The 22135-nt window shown below is 38.7% G+C and overlaps 2 protein-coding genes, 1 non-coding gene and 2 pseudogenes across 3 annotated transcripts; 1 reads left to right on the forward strand and 4 right to left on the reverse strand.

The window, feature by feature from the left end:
- Window positions 1–6517: 6517 nt before the first annotated feature.
- Window positions 6518–12267, reverse strand: LOC144654465 (short coiled-coil protein-like). Its single transcript, XM_078514621.1, has 6 exons — window positions 12066–12267; window positions 10820–10888; window positions 10318–10404; window positions 9577–9638; window positions 8185–8261; window positions 6518–7055 (listed from the first exon to the last, which is right to left on the reverse strand). The coding sequence occupies exons 1-6, from the start codon at window positions 12145–12147 to the stop codon at window positions 7010–7012; spliced, it is 423 nt and encodes a 140-aa protein (XP_078370747.1). The 5' UTR covers window positions 12148–12267; the 3' UTR covers window positions 6518–7009.
- A 70-nt stretch (window positions 12268–12337) lies between these two features.
- On the forward strand, window positions 12338–13316 carry LOC144654429 (metallo-beta-lactamase domain-containing protein 1-like). Its single transcript, XM_078514580.1, has one exon. It carries the CDS (start codon window positions 12345–12347, stop codon window positions 12972–12974), a length of 630 nt encoding a protein of 209 aa, XP_078370706.1. The 5' UTR covers window positions 12338–12344; the 3' UTR covers window positions 12975–13316.
- Window positions 13317–14576: 1260 nt separating this feature from the next.
- LOC144654390 (histamine N-methyltransferase A-like) lies at window positions 14577–17621 on the reverse strand (annotated as a pseudogene).
- Trnai-gau (transfer RNA isoleucine (anticodon GAU)) lies at window positions 16046–16125 on the reverse strand. The gene has a single exon. It is a non-coding gene; the product is annotated as a tRNA-Ile (tRNA).
- Window positions 17622–19641: 2020 nt separating the features above from the next.
- Window positions 19642–21125, reverse strand: LOC144654460 (myosin-2 essential light chain pseudogene; annotated as a pseudogene).
- Between the last annotated feature and the right edge of the window lie 1010 nt (window positions 21126–22135).

A 22135-nucleotide genomic window follows, 5' to 3' on the forward strand; every position in this document is an offset into this window, starting at 1 on the left:
ACTCGGGGTTTGTTTACGTTTTTGTTTTGAATTCGTTGTAAACGTTACACTTCGGTGACAGCATACATGACGTTTTTTAGTCCGCCATTACAGTTCGTTTCGTTCAAGAGTTTCCAATGAGCTGAAACGTCGGTTTGAAATAGCGTCAAGGTTCTTCTACTCGTTATATTTGTTCTGCAAGGATATCTGGCGTTAATAATGAAGAAACAGGTAAGTTTGTCACGTAATTTTTAGTTTTGCTTTGTTTGTGAGGCTCACATAAACATTGCAGCCGAGATTGCGCAGTACGGACTGTAATTCATCTTTAAAGTACAAAGAAAACAGGGATAAAACCTAATTTTTGGCCTTGGCAACCTGACAAGATATCCCTGGTGCACTTGCGGTAATCGTTTTCCATTTTTTTTTTCTTGTTTTCATTTTTTGCTTTAAAACAGATCGTGGTTAAATAAAGGTTTATTATTATTATTATTATTATTATTATTATTATTATTATTATTATTATTATTATTATTATTATTATTATTATTGTTATTATTATTATTACTATTATTATTATTATCATGGTTCATCGCTATGCGTTTGAGCCGGACGCGACCTATGAAAAGCACGTGTACTCTAGAATTGTCATTTCCTTATAAAGAAAGGCCTAAGGGTAGCAATTATTCAGAGAAAGGATCTTTGCTTTAATATAAGCCTTTTTTCTTGTTACTGTGCTCTTGCGATTTTAGGTGAAATTCCAAAAAAGGCTCTTGTAAATTAACTGCTTACTGGAATAATTACAATAACTTGTTAATCACCAACATGATATTTGAAATTTGAAATCCAGATCAAATTGAAATTTATTTTAAAATTATTTGAAATTCAACACCATCCGGCGCACCAACTCGAACTCCAGCTAACTCGAACTATATATATATTGTTTTTCTTGGGAACGAATTAGCTAATTTCTAGTTTATTTATGTACCGCGTAAGGGGTCGAAGGATTTTCATGTGTGTTTAGAGCGCGAGTTCCTGACCCTTTAAAAAATCGCAATATATATATATACCAACTCGTTATACTGCCATTAAATAAAAGATCTACTGATTATATATTAAATGAGTGCCAGTGCAAATTACAACAAATGGCAGTACAAAAATCCCACGATTCATATCTTCAACATGTTCAAGTTCAATGGGAATAAGTACAGTAGACGGCATCGCAAATACCCACTGAATCGCTAAAAAATTCCGTTTTAAGCTACAAGGACGACAAAGCACAACAATTGAGCCAACTTTACGTTTGTTTTGAACATAAATGCGAATATTATTCGCTATAGTTCACGCTTATGGCAACGTTTGAACGTTTCCCATTAAAACATCATCAGTCGCACCATTTGTGTGGGGCCCCTGTTTTTTATTCACTATGCAAGCTAAGATTTAATAATTTGTGCAAAATTTCTTTTCAGACAGGTATCCAGTGCCTTGTACAGATCAAAACAACCTTGAACACTTGCACGGATCATTGGCAGGTAAATGTTTAATATAATTTTATACGCCCAGTTTTTTTTTTTCTATTTATTGTAGGTCGCCAAGGTATCTATTAACTTTAAAAACTGACTAACTGCGGAGTTTGTCTGATTTCTTAAATGTTACTTTTAATCTGTCTGAACCCTGAGCTGTCCGTCGTGTTAAAAAATACATAAAAAATGAATGTTGTTTTATAGTGACCATGCACTTAGCTTCATATCCCTTCGAGTTAGCTAGTTTACACTCGGGCATGCCACTGAAACAGAGGAAACAAATATTTAAATGAACATAACAAGGTTAAAAATCCCAGCTGGCAGGAGGCAGACCAGTTGGCTATATACAAAGCGTGGTCGAGGATTTGAACTCGGGACAACCGAGAAACAAATTAAATTTAGCTAGTGGTAGGGGCAGGTCTTAAACCGGGGACCTCCAGATTACAACACCAGCGCCCTAAACCACTCGGCCACGTTGCTAAAGAATTTTGTCGTTATTTCATGGGCCTTCATTCATGCACATGCATTTGAATAATGACGCGGGACGTTTGGTGTATTTCATAGTGATTCACCATTCCCTTTTTAGGTCAATGACATTTTTATTTCCGTTTCCATGAAAAACATCAGAAAACTTTCAGAATACAGAGCGGGCAGAAATAACTGTTTTTGCACTTTTATAGCTTTGTAGCGTATTGCACAAACCGAGTTAGTACGAAATAACTGAATGAGAAAAAAACAGCATTGGATTTAGTGTGCATTTGGGTTGAAAAGATAGCGGCCATAGAACTGTTCAAAAAAAGAAGAGCTTCTGCCATGAATATCATTCGTTTTCATTTTCGAAAAAATCATTCAAGATCGATAGCACTTCTAAACTAGCTAGCTCATAACTGCGTGTATTGACTCGGGATTGTTTATGAAAATAAACTTGGTTTACATAATAAATCTATGCATTTATTTTATACCTTCAGGATCAGGCTGTTTACAATCGCTACATGAGAATAATTATACATTCTTTTTATAAGAATGAAAATACCTGATTTTGTTTCAATTAAAAGCTATATTCTTTTCAAAATCTCAGCCTTGGGTTTATTCTTAAAATATTCTTAAAAATTCGCAAATTTCAGCCTCGATATTCTTATAAACTAGATTCTGATAATAAAAAAAAAAAGAGTTTAACTGATACACATACATCGCATAGCGAGATCTCATGTCTTTTCTCGGCTTTATTGTCACCATTGACGCTTTATTCAAAGAGAGTAAGGAGTCTTGCGTTTTCTGATATAGCATTGAGTGTAGAACATAAATACGGACTGGAAGAGAATTAACATACATTTTAGATTAATATCTGATTTGCAAAATATTTTCTTCCAGAGCGGAGGTTTCCTGTTCAATGTACAGAGCAAGACTGAAGTGATGGTGAACTGGGTGGTAAACTTCACGGACTGCAAAGTGATGTCAGATTCCGTTTCACCATCGCAGCATGCATCAACCTGTTGAATTATCAGGAAAGACTGTCAGGGGAAATTAACTGAGTTCAGATCGTCATTTATTTTTGTAGAAAAGAAACGATTATACTAAGCTAGTCTAATTTTACTAAAAATATTGTTTAAAATAATATTGTTAATTCGTTTGCATATTGGGGAAAGGTACTCGATTCAATATAAGTGAGCAGTATTAAGTTATAGGTAGGTGCCGTGCAAATAGGTGCGAACTCGAAAAGGGTGGGTGCGAACTCGGTTTTTATTGGGAGCGAACTCGGTAATACCAGGGAGCGAACTCGGTCACACTGGGTGCGAACGTGCACGTGGTATAAGGAGGGAGCGAACTCGGACGGTGCGAAATCGATTGGGAGCGAAACCTGTAGAATTCATAGTTCCTTTCAAGAGAGTATTTTTTGGAACACCCAAAACATTTTTTCAGTCTTCTCCAGTTTATTTGGGGGACTGAGAAGATAACAAACTGCTATTTGTCTTGCATGAATTGCTTCTATCCAAGTGGACCTAGTATAGCCTGTTCCAGGCTCTAACAAGATAATAGGCTAGGTTTACTGATGTCCAGCATTGGCATCATTTGAGTTTCATACCATTATTTTGATTATGCACTGAAGGTCACTTTGAAATAATTTACTGTATCTGTTGTAGCTAAACAGTTATTCCACAACAACATTAGTGGAGACTTCATGCACAGCAAAACACTGGTTGTGAAAGTAGTGAAAAAGTTCAATAAATTGTTCAAAGCTAATGAGGTTCAAATGGGTTTTATTCATTATTTTGCAAGTGGTTAGCCTGCATCACAGATGAGCAAACCCTGGTGTTTAGGTTGTCTCTGTCTGACACAGGCTTCAAGTGGTTTGGCCATAAGTATTTTATTTTTAAATGAGATACTTTTGGCCAATTAAAATTTGTTACTATTTGATACTATTCTCTTCACCCTCCCCCCCACCCCCACCCCCTCACTGGATGGGATGTTAGTCTATAGCAGGGTCCCCCCCAGCAGTAAACCTATACCTGCCAACTTTTTCTGGGTCAAGGGCGTGAGATTTTTATCCTGAGAGTGCCAGGATTTCCTAAGACGATACGACAATGTCCGAAGTTTTTCGAAGATGTCCGAAGTATTCCGAAGACGTTCCGAACATATCTCGATCCCAGTACATGGACGTGTTTTGCTAAACACGACCTCGTTCCCAACTCTTTTTTTTGTCAAAACTCTGTCATTTCGGGGAAAGTATCGCGGTATGCTTATTTTACATGGAGTTTTCTTTTCTCGCACTGGTCTGAGATTACATTTTTTGGAAAATGTGTCGTTGTGGTTGTAAAAACTCACATTTTTCGACTAGGCGTGAGAAATTGGTTCTTAAGCGTGAGTTGGCGTGAGATCGAAGTTTTCAACTCGCAGGCGTGAGAGTTGGCAGGTATATCAAGTTAAAACTTGCCAGTACCCATTTATACACCTGGGTGGAGAGAGGTACTATATAAGAGTATTAATGTCTTGCCCAAGAATACAACACAATGACCGGGGCCATCAGGTTTGAACCTGGATTGTTCAATCCAGAGTCCAGCGCACTAACCATTATGCTTCCATGCCGCCCTCAAATTATCAACACACTATGGAAATATTATATAATTGTTATAAAATGACACAGTGTTTCTTTCACAATGTTTTATTTATACAAATTTTAGCAACCTTCAGCATCTGAATAGGTTGTCACTTGATGTGTGGCATTATGCGGTTGGTTTATTCTTGATTATGAAGCTTCTCCTGGAAAAATTTCGTCTCCAAAGTTATCCTCCAGACCTGTGCATTTTATAATTAGTTGCTGTTACCGTAGTGTTATATCCCTGAATAAAGAACAAAAAATAACTTGATTATAAAAGGAAGTTAAAGGAGAAGTTCACTCCAGAATGGCCTTTTATTTTCTTTACGCCAATAAAAAGTTTATACAAAGATATGTTATTCACCAAAATTTCAGCCTCCAACGTGCGCTATAACCCTACAAAATCTTTCCCAAAACTCGACAACTGAGCGCCGCCATCTTGGAGCTGGTAATGTATGCGTGACGTCAAAGAGCTCAGCCTGAAGTTTGGCAGGAAAATTTAAATACTCGAAACTCCTTGTTTCTTTGTAGTGGCTTTTATTTGTCAAAATGCCTGTTTGTGCAGCTCCATTTTGTTCAAAGAGAGCTCCAAGAAATACCAACTTTTTTTTGCATTTCTGACACAAGTAACTCATTATCTGACCGCAGCAAAAAAATTAAAGAAATCTATCGAGTAGAAAATTTTCGCGCGAACGTCCTTAACACAACCAAAGCAGAGAAACCGCTCGAACAAATCTGTGAACACGCGTAGGCCAAAACCGGAAAACAAAACGCTGCTAGCAGATGGTGAAGCTCGAAACGCGAAGGTGACCAAACGCGACCTCGTGGTACCCGACACCACCGTGCGCGCTTGCAAAAATATTACCCGTCACGACCGTGCGCGCCTAGTTTCGTCAAATCGAGAATGCTTCGCCCACTACAGACACATTTCTTACTTTTTCAACGAATATTCATTGTCCTTGTATGTATACACCCGGGGACTCCTAGTGTGCCTCCTGCGGGGGCAATAAAAATTACCTTTAAACCGAAAGAAACATTAAAATAATGGCCGTTTTTATACTAGAGACGAGTTACCCGTCTAGACGAGCTTCGGCAAAAATTTTGTTGCTCGTCTGGTTATGCGTCTCTAGTATAAAGACGGGCACAAGACGCGTTACGCGTCTAGACGAGCATCCTTTCGTTATCCGTCTTTCAAGACGCATTTCGAAAAGTAGCTCGTCTAGACGGGTAACTCGTCTTGTGCCCGTCTTTATACTAGAGACGCATAACCAGACGAGCAACAAAATTTTTGCCGAAGCTCGTCTAGACGGGTAACTCGTCTCTAGTATAAAAACGGCCAATAGCTTATCAAAGTCTGTGGCTCATGTTTTCTACATTTCCCTTGTTTTCCAATGCCCGCCGTGTTTTATGACAGTATAAAACATGGAAGGGATGAGCTGAGAGAAAACAAAGATGGCGACGAATCGGGAAGATATTTCAGATGGCCAGCAATTAGGAAACTTGAAAACGTATGGCTAAATATCCCATCATGATGATGTGTCATCCATACCCAGGGGAGACCGGGGGGGGGGGGAGGCGGAGATCAAACACACACTAAACTTTATTTGGGGACGTCCAAATGTTTACCTTTTTATACACCACTTTTGACAGAAATGGTGGCCCCTTCATGTACCATCCACATGCGTGATATAAAAATTGCACCCCTGTTCTAATTTTTACTCAAATAACACCTTAAAATACTCACGACAGATAAGCCGAAAGGGGCGGCGCAGACTCTTTCCCAGTCCCTACTTATTTGTTCTCAAAGGTGATGAAAGACTGGGGGGAAATTATATGGAGGTTGTGGGGCAGGCTGGGAAGGCCAAAGAAAAAGTAGATTTTATTCTGTCTAACTGGCTATATGGTCAATTTTACACTCCAAAGATACAAATTATTTCTTTATTCCAAATAAATACATGTAAGCCTGCCAGTGCTTTAATGACAGGCATTTTTTTTGGAAACAAATACCCCACAAGGAAATGGCAACTGCAACTGCAACAACATTCATCAAGCATTTTCTTGTCAGTGATATATAATGTTATTGTGGCACAAACAGTCAAATGGAAACAATCCTTATTGCCATAAATTTCATTTTGAATATATAGTGCTGGCGCTTTTAATCGAAATGTAGTCTGTAACATTTACAGCAAGGCGCCCAAAAGTGTGACCACCTTTAATTAATTCACATTCTTTCGTGCAACCACCATCCAATCAGAAGCCAAGGACAGCTCCCAGTTGACTTCTGATTGGATTAAATCTGCACGGAAGAATGTGAATAAATTAAAAGTGGTCACACTTTTGGGCGCCTTGCTGTAATACTGATATACTGTATACAAGAAAGTTTGTTTACTAAATATGACAATATTTTAATAATAAATCATCTTTTCTCTCCCTTTTTTGCTCCTGGCTTGGAGGGGCTGGGCCTGAAAAATAAAAGCCATATCAACATTCAAAATCTCCTCACATGTCTCCATATTTTCTCAAAGTGCATAAGGAGAGTTTTATTGTACATCAAGACAAATTTTCCATTTGTTGATCAGTACTACTAAAATTCTCGTAACTTACAGTAAACGTAACCTTCTGTTGATATTTTGAGGGAAATTCACATTGTGTGAAAGTCTCAAACTCACTAATAATTAATCAAGAAAAAGGAAAGAAGTTGATGAACACAATGGTGGTTCAAATGTCTAATCAATACAGGGTTGGAAATAGTGGCCGGTGATCGGTAATTACCGCTCAAATTTTCCAGCCAAAAATTAAATAAAATATAATAAATTTAAAATATATATAAGTGGTCAAATCTCTATCATTTGCACCTTCATAAAAAAATCACCTATCAATCTATTTTTCCTCATTTCCAACCCTGCAATAATATATATATGAAGATTTTTATTATTTAATTTTTCAATTTTCTCCTTTGTTTCAGTTTTGATTGAGAAGATATATGTTGTGGTTTAATTTTTTCCTTGGTTTAATTTTTTTCAAACCAGTTTGATTTTTACTTCCCTTTGTTTTAGATTATGTTAATGAGTATGAGACAATGAAAAATAAAACTCAAACTGGTTTGAAAATTTTTAAACCAGAGATAAATTTAAACCACAACATATATCAAACACTGAAGATAGTGTTTCATCACACTTCCAAACAGCTTGATTTCCACTGTGTGTCTGATTTTCAACTTTGTTGTCAGTGTTTGGAAATGTGTAGTTCAAAACATTATCAATAACTCCCCCACAGAAGGGATTTTTTCCTAAGGACCCCCCCCCCCCCCTTCACAACCCCTCTGGAAATTCCAATTACCGGTAAGCTTCATACATTTCCTTCTAAGTTTTTGGACTTTGAAGGGAACTTCCAATCCCTTCTGTGGAAGAGTATGGTCATTTTCTGGAATCACACAATGTAATAAAATTTAATACATATATCACATCAAAAACCCACCGTTTACTGTATAGTCACTATTAGTGGTCAAATTCTCCGAAGCATGTCGGAAAAACAGACATAATGATGATGACAGTAACAGCACACATTCAAAATGCTGAAAAAAGTTCATACCTTTTCTTGCTGTCTGGGTTTGCTGGCTGAAACACACTTGAAGCTGACATCAAATTTTCTATGTACTGTCCCAGTACCTTGCAATGATAAAATCCAAAATTTACCAGTATTCAATAATTAATTGTTTTAGAGAAATCCCTACGTTCTCATTCTCATTACATGAGAGTTTTCGTCCCAGGATGATTTTCATCCCGGGATGAATTCATCTCTGTGTCTGGTCATTTTCTTTTTGTTGTTGCTGTCTTCATGATTTCATCCCAGGATGAACTCATCCTGGGACAATTTCATCCCTGTCCTAAGCCCCGGGATGAAACGTGACGAAAAACGCCACGTAAACAGTCTTTCAGGGATGAAATGTACTGTAATGTAAGCACAGGGCGAGATAAATTCAACTCGAGCAGGAAGACTTACACTTGTATGTCCTGGCATTCTGGGATGAAAATGCTCAATGTAAAATGAATTTTTTTCATCCCGGGACAAAACTCATCTCAGCTCTCATTTTCTTTTTGTTGTTGCTGTCTACATGATTTCATCCCAGGATGAACTCATCCTGGGGCAATTTTATCCCTGTCCTAAGCCCTGGGATGAAACGTGACGAAAAACGCCATGTAAACAGTCTTTCAGGGATGAAATGTACTGTAATGTAAGCACAGGGCGAGATAAATTCAACTCGAGCAGGAAGACTTACACTTGTACTGTATGTCCTGGCATTCTAGGATGAAAATGCTCAATGTAAAATAAATTTTTTTCATCCCGGGACAAAACTCATCTCAGCTCTCATGTTAAGAGGGCCTAAATCAAAAGAAGCAAGCACAATAATAGAGGATTTACCTACAGGTAAGCAGGCTCTCTCTACTGGGGAAATAGTGAAATAAATGCAGGTGTTTGCTTATCTCACTTGGTGAACACTTGTTTCCTCTAATGGGGATCTGGTAAAATCAACAATTCCAGAAGTCCATGCCAAAAAGCAATGCCAGTAATTTGTAACTTTTACTATTACCTGACCGATTTCTCAGTAGCTGCCCATCTTAAACCAAATTATGAAAGAAGAACCCGTGGGAGCCACGATTTTAAATTTTTAGTTCCTAGGTCAAAGAAAGATGTTTTTAAATTTTCTTTTTTCCCACGAACAATCTGTGAATGGAACTCCCTTCCAGATGATATTGTAAATATAACGTCTGTAAATAGTTTTAAATCTAAGTTAGTCAATAGTTTTTAATATTTTATTGTATTAGTTTTATTTAGTTTTTAACATTTTTAACATTCATTTTAGTTTTTAACGGTTGGTGTGATATCTTAAGATTTTTACCGACCTAATTATATGTAGATGTAGATTATAGTAAGAACTGTAGGTATTACTTTGTACAGACTACATTTCACTACTTTTCATACCTGGTTTTCTGACTTAAGTTTAAGATTTTCATCTTTCACAGCATCTACTCTCTGTGACAAATCTGCAAAATATTAATTAATAAGCCAAAAAAAGTAATAAAAAAAGATCAGGTGATTAGGTAAGGAAATGAAGTACACTGCCCTACATTTACACAATCCACTTGAAACAGATGCTCTTAAGTAGTCCTTTCCCCAGTAGAGACAATTTTTCTGAAGCTACTCGTATGTCAAAAACAATTTGAAGTTAGCATTTCTTTCTTTTTACACAGGGAATAAGAAAAGCACTCACCTGCTTGCCTAGGTGAACTTTAATCCTTTTGGGTGAAGGCAAACTGAATTTTTAGCATGTTTCCTGAGGTCATTTTTTACCCAAATGCGGAGTCATGTATGTGAAATCACTATTGCATGTACAGTAGTTATAATTATGTAAAAGACTTACTTATACAATGTAGTGACTGAAACATCTAACACTGTCAGTAATGAATTGATACACTGCCACTTGTCTAGTGATGAACTGGGGGAGGGAGGGGGGGGGGATTGACAAGTCAACAAAAGCCAGCAACCAGCTTTGTATGTCAGCACTACACCCAAAAGTTCTAAAGTCGATTGGACACAATAATCATATCAAATAGATCAACTCCATAGGAATGCTGTCAAAATAATGAAGGTTGAGGGTGATTAAAATATTGCCAAGTGGCTTCAATACAGTGCACTGATCACTATTAACAACTTATTACTTACCATCCAAAGTGTTTTGGAGCTCTAGTACTTGACTGATCAGTCGATTTTTCTCATCGGCTTCATTTTTCTCCTCCTCTGTAACATCATCTACAGTGTAAAAGGAAAAAAAATCATTGTCACACTGCAACTTACATGTACCACACTGTCTTTGTTGGTGGCAGAAAGAGGCAGAGGCTATGACCTGAAAAATGTTATAGACACTGGAGTACCACTGTGGTACCAGTAATTACATTATATAAACCCTGCCACATTGAAGTGCAGATTAAAAGGAAGAGGTAAAGTACACTGTTAGTAAGTATAATCTTCTGGCCCTCTATATGTAGAATCAAAAGATGAACGTAGGGCTTTCTACCCTTACCATAAACAGTCCAGTACATGTATATCCCTGGAAAATAACAAGGTCTGGAGACACCCATGAAAGCAAACTTAAATGACTGCTGTTATTATGTAACCAACTGGAAATGGGGGGGGGGGGCTGATATATTTCTTATGGCACCACTACCTTGTAATATGCCAGTATCCTTTCCTGTATGGTGATAACCTTGTTGGCTTGAATGATGGCCAGTTGCCCCTTAAAATAATTGTCAAATGAGGAAAAAATAACCATGTGTCTTCAAAACAAGATAGCAAATTAACTTCAAGTACCAGACGAGTTTGAAGCCTCATTTAGATTCTTGTTGACAATATCATTGAAGCAAGTCATCAACAATAAGAGGGCCGTTAATGAAGAAAAATAGTTTACAAGTTTCTGATCAATAATAATGTTTAACATTTATATTAAAATCAATTTTCCTTGAGGCCATCCCCTTTTTGTCCTCAATTTGCCCTCGTTCAACTGACCCAAATTTTGGGTTTTCCAAAACAAAAAGTTGTGATATTAGAAATATCAAAGACTTGCTATCCCAGTAGTGGCTGGAAGGCTGTGGATGCTTGTAAATTGCAAAAGAGTGTTGGTGGTTCAAATGTTTTCGTTTTCCTCGGCTGAGTTTAACCACAACATTGAATTTTCTTTCTCCATTGCTGCCATGTTGATTTTGTGAACACGTTTCGTTGTTTCCAGGCTCTTAGTTCCAGCTTGCTCCTGATTTTTTTAAAGTTTTTTTTGATCCAACTGACCATGCCAAATTAAGAAATGCATTTGACGGTAATTTGAGACAAAAGGGGATGGCCCGATTGAGTTTTAGCTAATCAAGTTTGTTTTCCTGTAAGTGTGGAATGAGAAAGTACATAAACCTGTTCATACACGTAGCTTTTAATTTATGTGTATGTTCACAGGTAATTTTACTTTTAAAACAGATGAAACCTAATATGCTATTACTGTACCTGATTGTACTGGTTGAAAAAAATTAATATATATGCTTACATCCTCTTACTACTAGTATACTACTAGGGACAAATTTCATCATAACATTATCAAAATAGTTCTTTCTCAAGAAACTCCTTATGGAATTAACAGTGTCACCATTAAAATAAGCTAATCATTAGTTTGAAGGGGACAGATCACTGAGATGCATAAAAATAATTGTCGATTCCAAGCTGATATTACATTATTTTTTTTTTAATCGATTTTAATTCAATGAATCGTCATCGAGTTTACACACGGTAGTCGTGTACTCTTACACAGTCAATATAACTAAAAAAGCTTAGCTTTACAATCCTATCAAATTTAACAGAAACAGATTTCTTCATCGATTCAGAGTTTGTCGTCTGTAGACGTTCAGAAAATATTCAACTAGAGGAATACTAACCGACTGGTGTCTCTTCGTCCGATGACAGGGGGATTGAAACCATCTTGGCCTCTCCTTTACCTTCTTGTTCACTACCTGACATAGCTTTGAACTGTCATGGGCTACACATCAATTTTTTCGCAAAGAAACAACAAACATTTGATGAAAGACTGACGTTTCGCTGGAGTTTTCGACGAAAATTTCACGAAACGATAAAAATAGAGCCCGCGACTAATCTGGTAAGCGGCTTTCACAACATTAGTGACCAGTCCCCTCCTCCTTTCCACTTTCATTTCCAAAATGGCGGAAGAAAAGGAAATGTTTATCTATAAAGTTTCGATTTTACTCGAAGGTTATGGCTACACCGACGCCGAAAATAGGTATAGAGCAAACGGAACATGCACTTTAATCACTGGCAATAATCTTAAAATTCTTGTTGACACTGGAAGTCCTCGGGATAAGCAACGGCTGCTCGAAAAGTTGAAGCCACACGAAATTGCTCCAGAAGACATTAACTATGTTATATGTACTCACGGCCATGTAGATCATGTGGGGAATTTAAATCTATTTACAAACGCCGTTCACATGGTTTCTCATGATATTCTACAAGAACAGGATATTTACGTTGATCCACCCGAAAACTTCGACAAAGGAGATCCGTATTGCATTGATGGTGAAAATATCCAAGTTATTTGCACGCCGGGTCATACACACTCGGATATTAGTGTTGTAGTTAGAGGCACGGAGTATGGAACAGTTGTCATCTGTGGGGACTTGTTTGAACATGAAGATGATGAAAATTTATGGGAAGAATTTAGTGAATGCTTAGAGAAACACAGGGAAAGCCGAGAAAAAGTGCTGGAGATTGCAGACTGGATTGTGCCTGGTCATGGTGAAATGTTTAAAGTGAACAAACTGAAACCATTATAAAGATAAAGTATACTAGAGAAAATAGATGTGTTAATAAAATAGACAAGATAGTGATTAATTGCAAAATACCGAAATAGATCTTGCGAACGTGGACGTATATTCCAGCTGTTGCTTGTTTTGGCAGAGGCAAGCAAAAGACGGAAAGACGTCTGTGTTCGCAGGCTAAAAATAGGTTCAGTGTGTCAGGGTTTCTTTGACGAATGAGTCATAAAACAATACGCATTTTAAAGAAGTGATTATGTGAAAGACAGTGAACTGTGGTAGAAAATGAAATGATCTTTGCAGCGTACAAACAATTCAGCCTGAAAAAATTGAAGGCTACATTAGGATAAAAAAATTAAAGGTTACAAAAAAATATGGCAATTGAACCCATGACCTCTGAGATACGTAGCCTTGATATGTTGAAAGCAGGTCAATTATAGATTCTAGTATGCACAGTGTCTCTTCCCCACTCCCCCTCCCAGGTGGATAATTGGGTATATATTTGGTGAATTAAATGCGATGGAGTAACCCTTGATTGGACCAACATGCAGAGCAGGCCAGGGGGGGGGGGGGGTAAAAAATACTCTTAGCCACTTCATGCTGTGGAATTAAATCATAGAATCGTCTGACCCACTTGGCTACACCTACATGTAACCTCAAAGTGCCTTTGCCCACCCAGGAGTATGGGTACCAGTGATCTGTTAGGAAAACCTGACAAAATGCAGAGGGCTAACCATGTGATGGATTCAAGCACCACCCAGATCAGAATTGTTGAGGGTGGGAGGGGTGGGTGAGAGTTACAATACCCCCAAGTTCCTTCATTGCTATGGAAATCGGATAAGCTCTGGCAATACAGTATGGGCAAGTTGCCCGTCACGCAGTAACCACAGTTAAAATGTTGGGATACCTAGAATTGCATGCAGTAGCCATTACCAGGTTATGACAGTTACAGCAAATTTTCAGAACTAACGTAATAAATGTATGATAATAACTAATGACAGTTGATATTTTGGTCATAAAAACTACATCAAATAATCACCGAAATGATAATAGCACTGGCAAGGTGTTCTCGTGATCTGCAATCACTCGACTCAAACTATTTGAAAAGCACGCTGGTATAAAATATAAATGATACATTAATAATCAAAGGTTAGAAAAATGTGACTGTTTTATATACATAATTTAGCCTTTCAGTTTCATCCAGATTATTTGCTCGATACAGGTCTGAACTCCAACAGAGTATTTAAGACAACAAATGAAGAAAAAAAACAGTTAGCTGAAAATAACTGGATATTTTGGTCGGTTCCCGTGACTTGCATAACACACAATAGCAAAATTAAACCAAACCACAATCAATTATTACTTATTAAACATGCAACCGTGGTTTTTTCTGATACCACATTTACAAATGATAATCAAAGCTACGGTAAAATAAAATATCGGGCGTCCTTTTTGCTAACTCGTCCCCATAACTTTAACCTTTTTGCTGTAGCGACCTTGTGTGACCGGAAAAAGCAAACAAAGAAAAAGTCCGAATGGAATAATTAACGACTATTAACATTCACTTTCGTTCAACCGTGAAAGCGTTAGTGACTCACTGGTAAACAAAAGACTTCACACTTTGATTGTTAATCTATATTAGCTTTTAGTTCCCTGGGGCCAACATAAGTAAAGATTCATTTAGCATTGAACATTCTACATGCACTTCCATCTACGGTCATCGCTGTAGGCAGCCTATACAAAGATCAACATAATTTCGAATTAAAATAACACAGATCGAAGAAGGCATAGCATAAATTACAGTACAAAAATTCCTTGTATCAAATTTTTAAAAGCAGTGAAGAATCATCGAAGAAGCGTTCCTTTATAAGGCTTCATCTTGCTGCGTATTTTTCATTCCGGAGTTTAAGTGACTTTCTGTTTATATTCTCAAGTTGAGCCAGATCAAAGTCAGCTGTAAACGGTATATCTTCTGTTCGTGACTTGTGCAGACCGTACTCTTCAAACTAAACTACAAAACAATGGAATGTCTTGGAAGGCATAAACAGGGCACCCGTAACTTTTCCACACAGATTTTTAACAACCAGATCGGCCGTTAACCATATTGGTCGCGGCGGTATAGGGCAGCTTTACGCCATGTTCCATAAGAAAGTTTGTAAAGTCTGTACACGGACTACAACACGCTGCAAACGGTGAAAAGATCGCGTACAACACTGCAGCTAAAATGCCGAGAGGCCAGGCTAGACACAGTAAAAGAATAAACCAGATGAAAGACCACAACCATCCGCAGTTCGCTGCCATTTCGAGACGTAAAGAGGCTCAGTGCGTTCAATCCACTTAAATTTTTCAACAGAGAAAATTCTCGCTGTCGAGAATGCGATGTGATATGTGTACTATTGCAATCACGGGATCCACCCAGTACAAAACCTGAAGGATGGGCCGGCGGCGTGCACAAACTTGTTTTACATATTTCGTGTTGATATTGAAAGTCTGACACAAAACAATTGGCTACAATTGATCAGCTGATGTCACGCGATCTCGCAGTCCCTTGGCCTTCGGCCTTGATGAGTGCAAACAGAAATCTTAAAAGAAATTGAAAATTAATGACAGAAGATGAGGTTTTCAAAGATATTTACGTCAGAAATACGATTTCGCTTTCTTTACTGACTGAAATTAACCAATGATAAATTGTTCATGGGATAATGATTGGGAAGAAATTTACACAGTGGTGTCACGCAACTCAAACTTTCATTTATAAGTCGCTTTGCAAGCCCCCAAAATAATATAGTTTTCGATCTCCTGGCTTATTTTCCGGTATCTTCACTTTCTAATATCCGATCGGTCACTGGATTATCAATTATTCTATGATGACATCAGATGCACTTTGTACAAAACCCGTGATAAATAACGCTGACCGCGGACGACTCAAGCGCGTAGGAATAAGCTTACCTTCGACCTGCAGTCAGCCGGTTGCAAGTCTTGCACGTGATTTTGACCAAAAATGGTCTATAAAAAAGAAAATTGTCTGCAAGCGCATTTCTTTTTAGCGTAAAAAAAATGGCTCGAGCATGTCTAAAATATTTGGACGTTGGTCCGTTTTTTTTGTGAGGCTCGAACTCACGACCTTGGCGCTATCAGCACCACGCCCTGCCGACTGAGCTAACGGACCCGCCGTGCTTCAAATTAAGCAAATATGAAGGGCGGTATCAGCCCGTATTCATATTAAAAGTTAGGTGATATATTAAGCAGACAGTAGCTACGGGTCCCCAAAATTGTTTCCCTCCGTTTATAAATCCTGGGCTCATACCTATATGACGTCCCAATCAGATTGGCTTATATTGGAGCTCGAGGGGAGGCGGGGAACCTTTAAAATAACGGGGTGGGGATGGAGGCTTGTTTTTGGATGGAATTTGCGTTTCAAAAATGCGTGGGCTTGTTTTGCCAAAGGGATACTGCTTCTGAAAATATTTAAATGCATTCAAGAATACCACACGGGAAAACTCTCTAAACATAGCGATATAACACCCAAAACAAGTTTTACTAAATGTACATTAACAGGTCTCTTAGCGTTCTCTAACAAATAAAATACAAAGTTTACAAGCTCTGCGCATCTTTGTCATCTTTCGCAAAGAGCAATAACGACAGTACAGTCAACTCTCTCTTAACGGACACCTCTATAAGACGGACAGCTCTTTAAGACGGACACTTGATGTTGGTCCCGTCCCTGCTATCAGTTCAGTTATTTTACTGTAACTAAACTCCCTATAAGACGGACACCCGGCTCTAAAACGGACCGTTGGAGCCGGTCCCGACGGTGTCCGTTTTATAGAGAGTTGACTGTAACCTAAAAATAAGCCCATTGGGGGTTGCTGCTGTGTTAGAAAATCAATGAGCAGGTCGCCTTCTACTGTTGATTCTCGGAGGCAGGCTGTGACATTAATTTCAAACTGCTCCTTTATCGGGACACAGTACTTCCAGCCATATTTTTCAGCGATAGCAGTGAGCTCTAGATCTGTGCAGAATTCCATAACTTCTGAAGCACAGCTCAATTTGCCTTTAAACTTTTTACTCACTTTAGCAAAGTGTGAATCCTCGGTTTGGACGAAACAAACTATGGCTTCGTTGTTTGTTTTCAACTGTTGTTCGAAGCATGATCGCAGTGCAATTTCTACGTCACAATATTAAATAAATATTGTGGACAAAATGAATAAAATCGAAACAATTCTTTTCAAGAGTAGTTTCTTGGTTGAATTCAAGGGAAAGTTGTCTGTCGCCATTCGAAGGTCACATTAGCAGCACTCTCCAATGGCGGTAGCGCCGAAGCTGACTTTTGTTTTGAATTGATCTAAGAGAAACGAGTTCGGCTCAACGATCACGCTTTTAATAGTAGGCTTTTTCTTTTTCTGTGATACAAGGTACTCTGCCATACTTTGAAGAATGAGTAAATCAATCTCACCGTTTCCACTTCCAATACCCAACACTTGGTGGCTCTTCGATGTCAACTTTTTCAATAATTTTGATCAGAGCTTGTCTTACTCCGTGCATAGCCGGCTGTTTGATCGTTGAGCTGTCAGTAAATGCCTGAAGTGACCTTCGGTACATTTCATGGGATTCCCAAAGCGGTTCTAAAGGCATTTTGCCGGCAAGAATGAGCGGCGGAGACAGGCGCAGGCCTTAATTCTAACGACCGAACCCCGGTCAGAAACCTGATACAGGTGCAGCGTCATTCAAAATCATGTTACATGTAAAACAAGACGGTGTGACAGCAGTCTCTATTTGACTGAGCTTCGCCTAGAAAATACCCTTCTGCCAAAAAGAGTTAGGGTTGAGGTATAGGGGCTAAATCAGTTGAAAGAGTAGACTACGAGAGGTCGTCTGCTGTTCGATCTTCAAGCGAGAAAGTGTGCGGGGCAGTGGGTTCTGAACTTCAATTCCCTCTATCCGTTACTATAATTTACTCCTTCTTGAGTGGCTCCCGCCCCTTTCTTTGTACCTTTTATATTGCAACGCGTGCAGTTTTTCCATGTTTTCCGCTATTTTGCTGCAAAGACTTCAGGAACTCATTACCAGAAATTATAAAAACTGCGACATCACTAAATGACTTCATTACAGCAATCCGACAATGTACTTTTAGCTAAGACTTTTTATCATTGGGGAGGGGGTGAATAGAACAAACTTTGTAAATTTGTATTTTTATATAGTTTTAATGTGTAAGTAGTTAACGGATATAATAATATTGTTATTCCTTTTTTTCTTATTTTTATTTTTATTTTTTAATATATATTTCACTTGTTTCTCGAAGAAACTAGCTTGTCTTAGCTATATTAAATTCGAGGATAAAGTTTTATGTATGTTATGTATGTATATATGTTTTTCGATTTATTTTCTTACTTTTTTCCCGGTTCTCGACACTCCTGTAGACTTCCAACTCAAACTCTAGCTACTTAGTGGCGTATAGAGGATGATTGTTCTGAGTGACGGGCGCGCGGATGGCGGGCCGGGGGGGGGGGGGGGAGACGGTCCTCATATTTTCCAGCTTTCCAATGAAAAACATACGGAGCAAAGGGACGAAAGGTTTCCTCTCCTTTTCCCTTATCTAAGTAAGATAGGGTCTACCTTTCCACACTCTGTCTCCGCCCCCCTTTCTCGTGAAAGAAAAGGCCCATCTTTATTCCCCCTGACATCATTCTTGAGCACCCTCCCCCCACCCCCACCCCCACTCTTGAGCACCTGTCGGTGCGCTACTGTATCAAGTGAAGATGAATTGACGTTTGTAAGTAATTAAAAATTGCGTGTGACGTATGCCGGGTAATAAGAAACTTTAGTGACGTGTGTAGGCATGTAAGTTATGCTGGTAATTAACGTGGAAAAGATTGACTCCAGTCTTTAGTTGTTACCAGTCCGTTCCAGTCGTTGTCGCATGAGACCTCACAGCTAACTAATAAGGTGCTACAAACAAATTGGAATTATTAGGATCACTTCTATAAATAAATTTCAGAATTTTTTTCTGGATCAAAGCGCTCCTGGCGTAACTAGTAAGCTGCATGCCGATGGCTGACCAGATTACCGTATTTACTCGAATAAGCGCCGCGGCGCTTATTAAATTTTTCGTGCCTCAAGTGCGGCGCTTATTCGAGGGCGGCGCTTATTTGAGGGCGGCGCTTATTCAAAAATTGGACGCCACAAACAATGTCATCTATACGAAACTTCCACAGTGACTAAAAGAAGGGTATTTTGATTGTCAGTATTCGTCTCTTACGGAAGAAAGTAGTTGCGCTTGCTGTCCCGACAAAGTTCACGGCCTTTAAAACGTTAACAGAACTACGTATTGTAAGAAGTTTGGATAGAAAAAAAAAGAATGGGCGAGCGGTAAAACATAATAATAACTTGAACTGCAAAACATTGCTCTTGATGAAAAGGAATTTCCAAGACTGTTTCAGAGTTGCATTTTAGTGCTATTTTGAGTTATACACAATTCCTCGAACAAGCGCCGCATCGGGACTGCGGCGCTTATTCGGGGGCGGCGCTTATTAACTTTTTTGTCCAAAATGCGGCGCTTATTTGAGGGCGGCGCTTATTCGGGGGCGGCGCTTAATCGAGTAAATACGGTACGTCAATATTATCTCCTAAAGGAAGTGCTGATGTCTGTGAAATCGATATACAGAAGAGAGAAACAATTCATCGATTATTATTTGTCTTCTTAATGTCAATATTTAGATTTATAAGCCATTGTTGAATGTTGTAAACATTTCTTTAAATTTGCATACCTTTCTTTGACTACATAAAGCGGTTATTGCAATAATTTACTGAACAGAATCAACAAAAGCGTGTTGTGACAATAAAAGACAATGAACTACCACACTTTGCATGCAAAATACTCCAAACATGCCCGAGTCTACAAATTTCCATATCACTCTGTTATCTAATCATATACCCATTTGTTTACTTATAGGGGCGTCTATAAAGCTAACATTCTTTTCAACTGTTGACAACTCAATCTTGACTTTTAATAGGTGAAACATTCTTTAGCTTCTTTTGGTCGTTTGATTTCTTCATATAGATTAACAATTTAACATAAACCTTTGTTCTTTTGGAAGACTGTGGTAACTTTAAGAGTTAATTGCTGGTTTTATAATCCTTAGACAGACTAAAAAGGCAATAAATTCAACATGTTTGTAAAGGTCAACATTGCGTGTCAGACCAAACACTCCCAACTATTTTTACTCGATATTGTCTTTCAGTTTACAGTTTGTTCATCAATTCATTTCGCTCGCGAGTCAGTCAAATCCTTTATGAAGCACACAGTCACTTTGAGTATCCTTTCAATCGGCGTTTGCCATGATCGCAGGTACGAAAGTTTCGTAGTTTATTTCGCCCTTGGAGCCCACATGCCCTGAAGACAAAGTATCAAATTCCTCGTCTGTGAGCTTCTCTCCCAAAGACGTAAGAACATGGCGAAGCATACTTGAAGAAATAGCCCCGCTTCCCTCGCGATCGAAGTGCTTAAAACAATCTACAACTTGTTCTGGGGTAGCCTTGCTGGTAACACTGGCCATGTGCTGAGCGACGGAGTTGTAAATTGGCAAGAATTCCTCGAAGGTGATAGTCGACTTTCCGACATCGCCTTCCACTTTGTGGACTTCACTTTGTGTTGGGTTTAGCCCGGCCGCTCTTAGAACCTGCCCTAGCTGACTCAGGTCGATCTTATCTCCTCCTGTCGTGTCGTAGAGTTGGAAAATCTCTTTAAGTATTCCTTCATCTCTCAGAACTGGCTTTCGACTCATTTTTGATGTCGCGCGAAAAAGGCTCCGAACAACTCTCTAGCTTGGCAATCAGAGATAAGAATGCAGACTGAAGCCTAATAGCTTAAGGACTTAGTTCTCACGTGATCAATGTCAAGGGCTTGGTATTCTTTATATTTAGCTTTTCACTTCAGTGCAGAAACATTCATGAATTCATTTATGTCAATTATTGTGACGATTAAATCGCGTGCGCTATTCGAGGCGTAACTGAACACTATATTGCCCGCTTATAGATAGCCAGCCAGTCACGCTATTGGAAATTGTTGCTAAGAGAGAGAGCCATCTGCAATGCATAGATAAAATGCAGCTTTTTCAATTCAGTCACACCCTATTAAAAAACGTTTAATAGTTGCATTCTTCAAGACATTTCCCGCAGTCCAATAAATGACCTTTAACTAACCACAGTATTATGTTATGTTTTTCCTTGTTTGCTCAACTATAAGCATAAATTAAATGTCGTGCTCTTCAGTCAATCTTCATTTATGTCTTGATTAAACAGCAGAGTTATAACTAACAAAAAAAACCGTGTGTCAACTCTGTTTGTAGTTTGAATAACAAGCAATTTCAGCGTCTAGTGCCGTCTTTTTACTCACTGTTAGGATTATGTTTCGCTCAAATTAAAGTCCGGTGTGTACATTGGCGTGCAGACTTCGAGAGGAAACTTAGAAGGGAACTACTTTCAAAGTGTTTTAGCCATATATGGTTAAAATGGTACAGCATGTAGATTTCGGGGGAGAGGTAGCCAGATATGATTACGCATAATGGCCTTTCCCATTTGTATGATCACTTCTAGAAGAAGCCCTAATTTTTTATCCAGTGTGGCGCATCAATACTACAGTGGAACCTTGATATAACGAAAGGCCAAGAGACTGGCAAGATATGTTCGCTATATCGAGGCTTCTTTATATCGAGGGGGGCAGGGGGAGGGGGCGGGAGCCCGGGAGAAAAGGGGGTGGGAAGCGGGATTCTTAAGGTGGCGGGAACCGGGAGAAGCTACGAAAAGGGGCGGGAGTAGAAGGTACGGGAGGCCGGAGGTTCAGACCCCCCTGCCCCCCCCCCCCTCATTTAAAAGTTGGTACGACAAATCTACGGCAGACAGAAAAAAAAAGAAAATATAATAAATTCAAAGAAATCAGAGTACAGTCGACTTATATACAGATGATACTCGTAGCTTCTTCCCTAATTATTCCTAAGTACAAATTATCCCTGATTGATATAATTCGTAAATCCAAATAGTTTCTTTGGCGTCTTGTCGTGTACCAGCCATTTCTATTTGTGTTGTTGCTTTTGACATCGTGGGAAACCTTATCATGAGCCCGTAGTTTTTGGCTGGACTGTTTCTAAGCAACATGTCGTAGCCCGATACGATAGAGCGAT

The sequence above is a fragment of the Oculina patagonica genome, chromosome 5 (genome assembly GCF_052425735.1).
Source record: "Oculina patagonica isolate OP01 chromosome 5, crgOcupat, whole genome shotgun sequence".
Lineage (NCBI taxonomy): Eukaryota > Metazoa > Cnidaria > Anthozoa > Scleractinia > Oculinidae > Oculina > Oculina patagonica.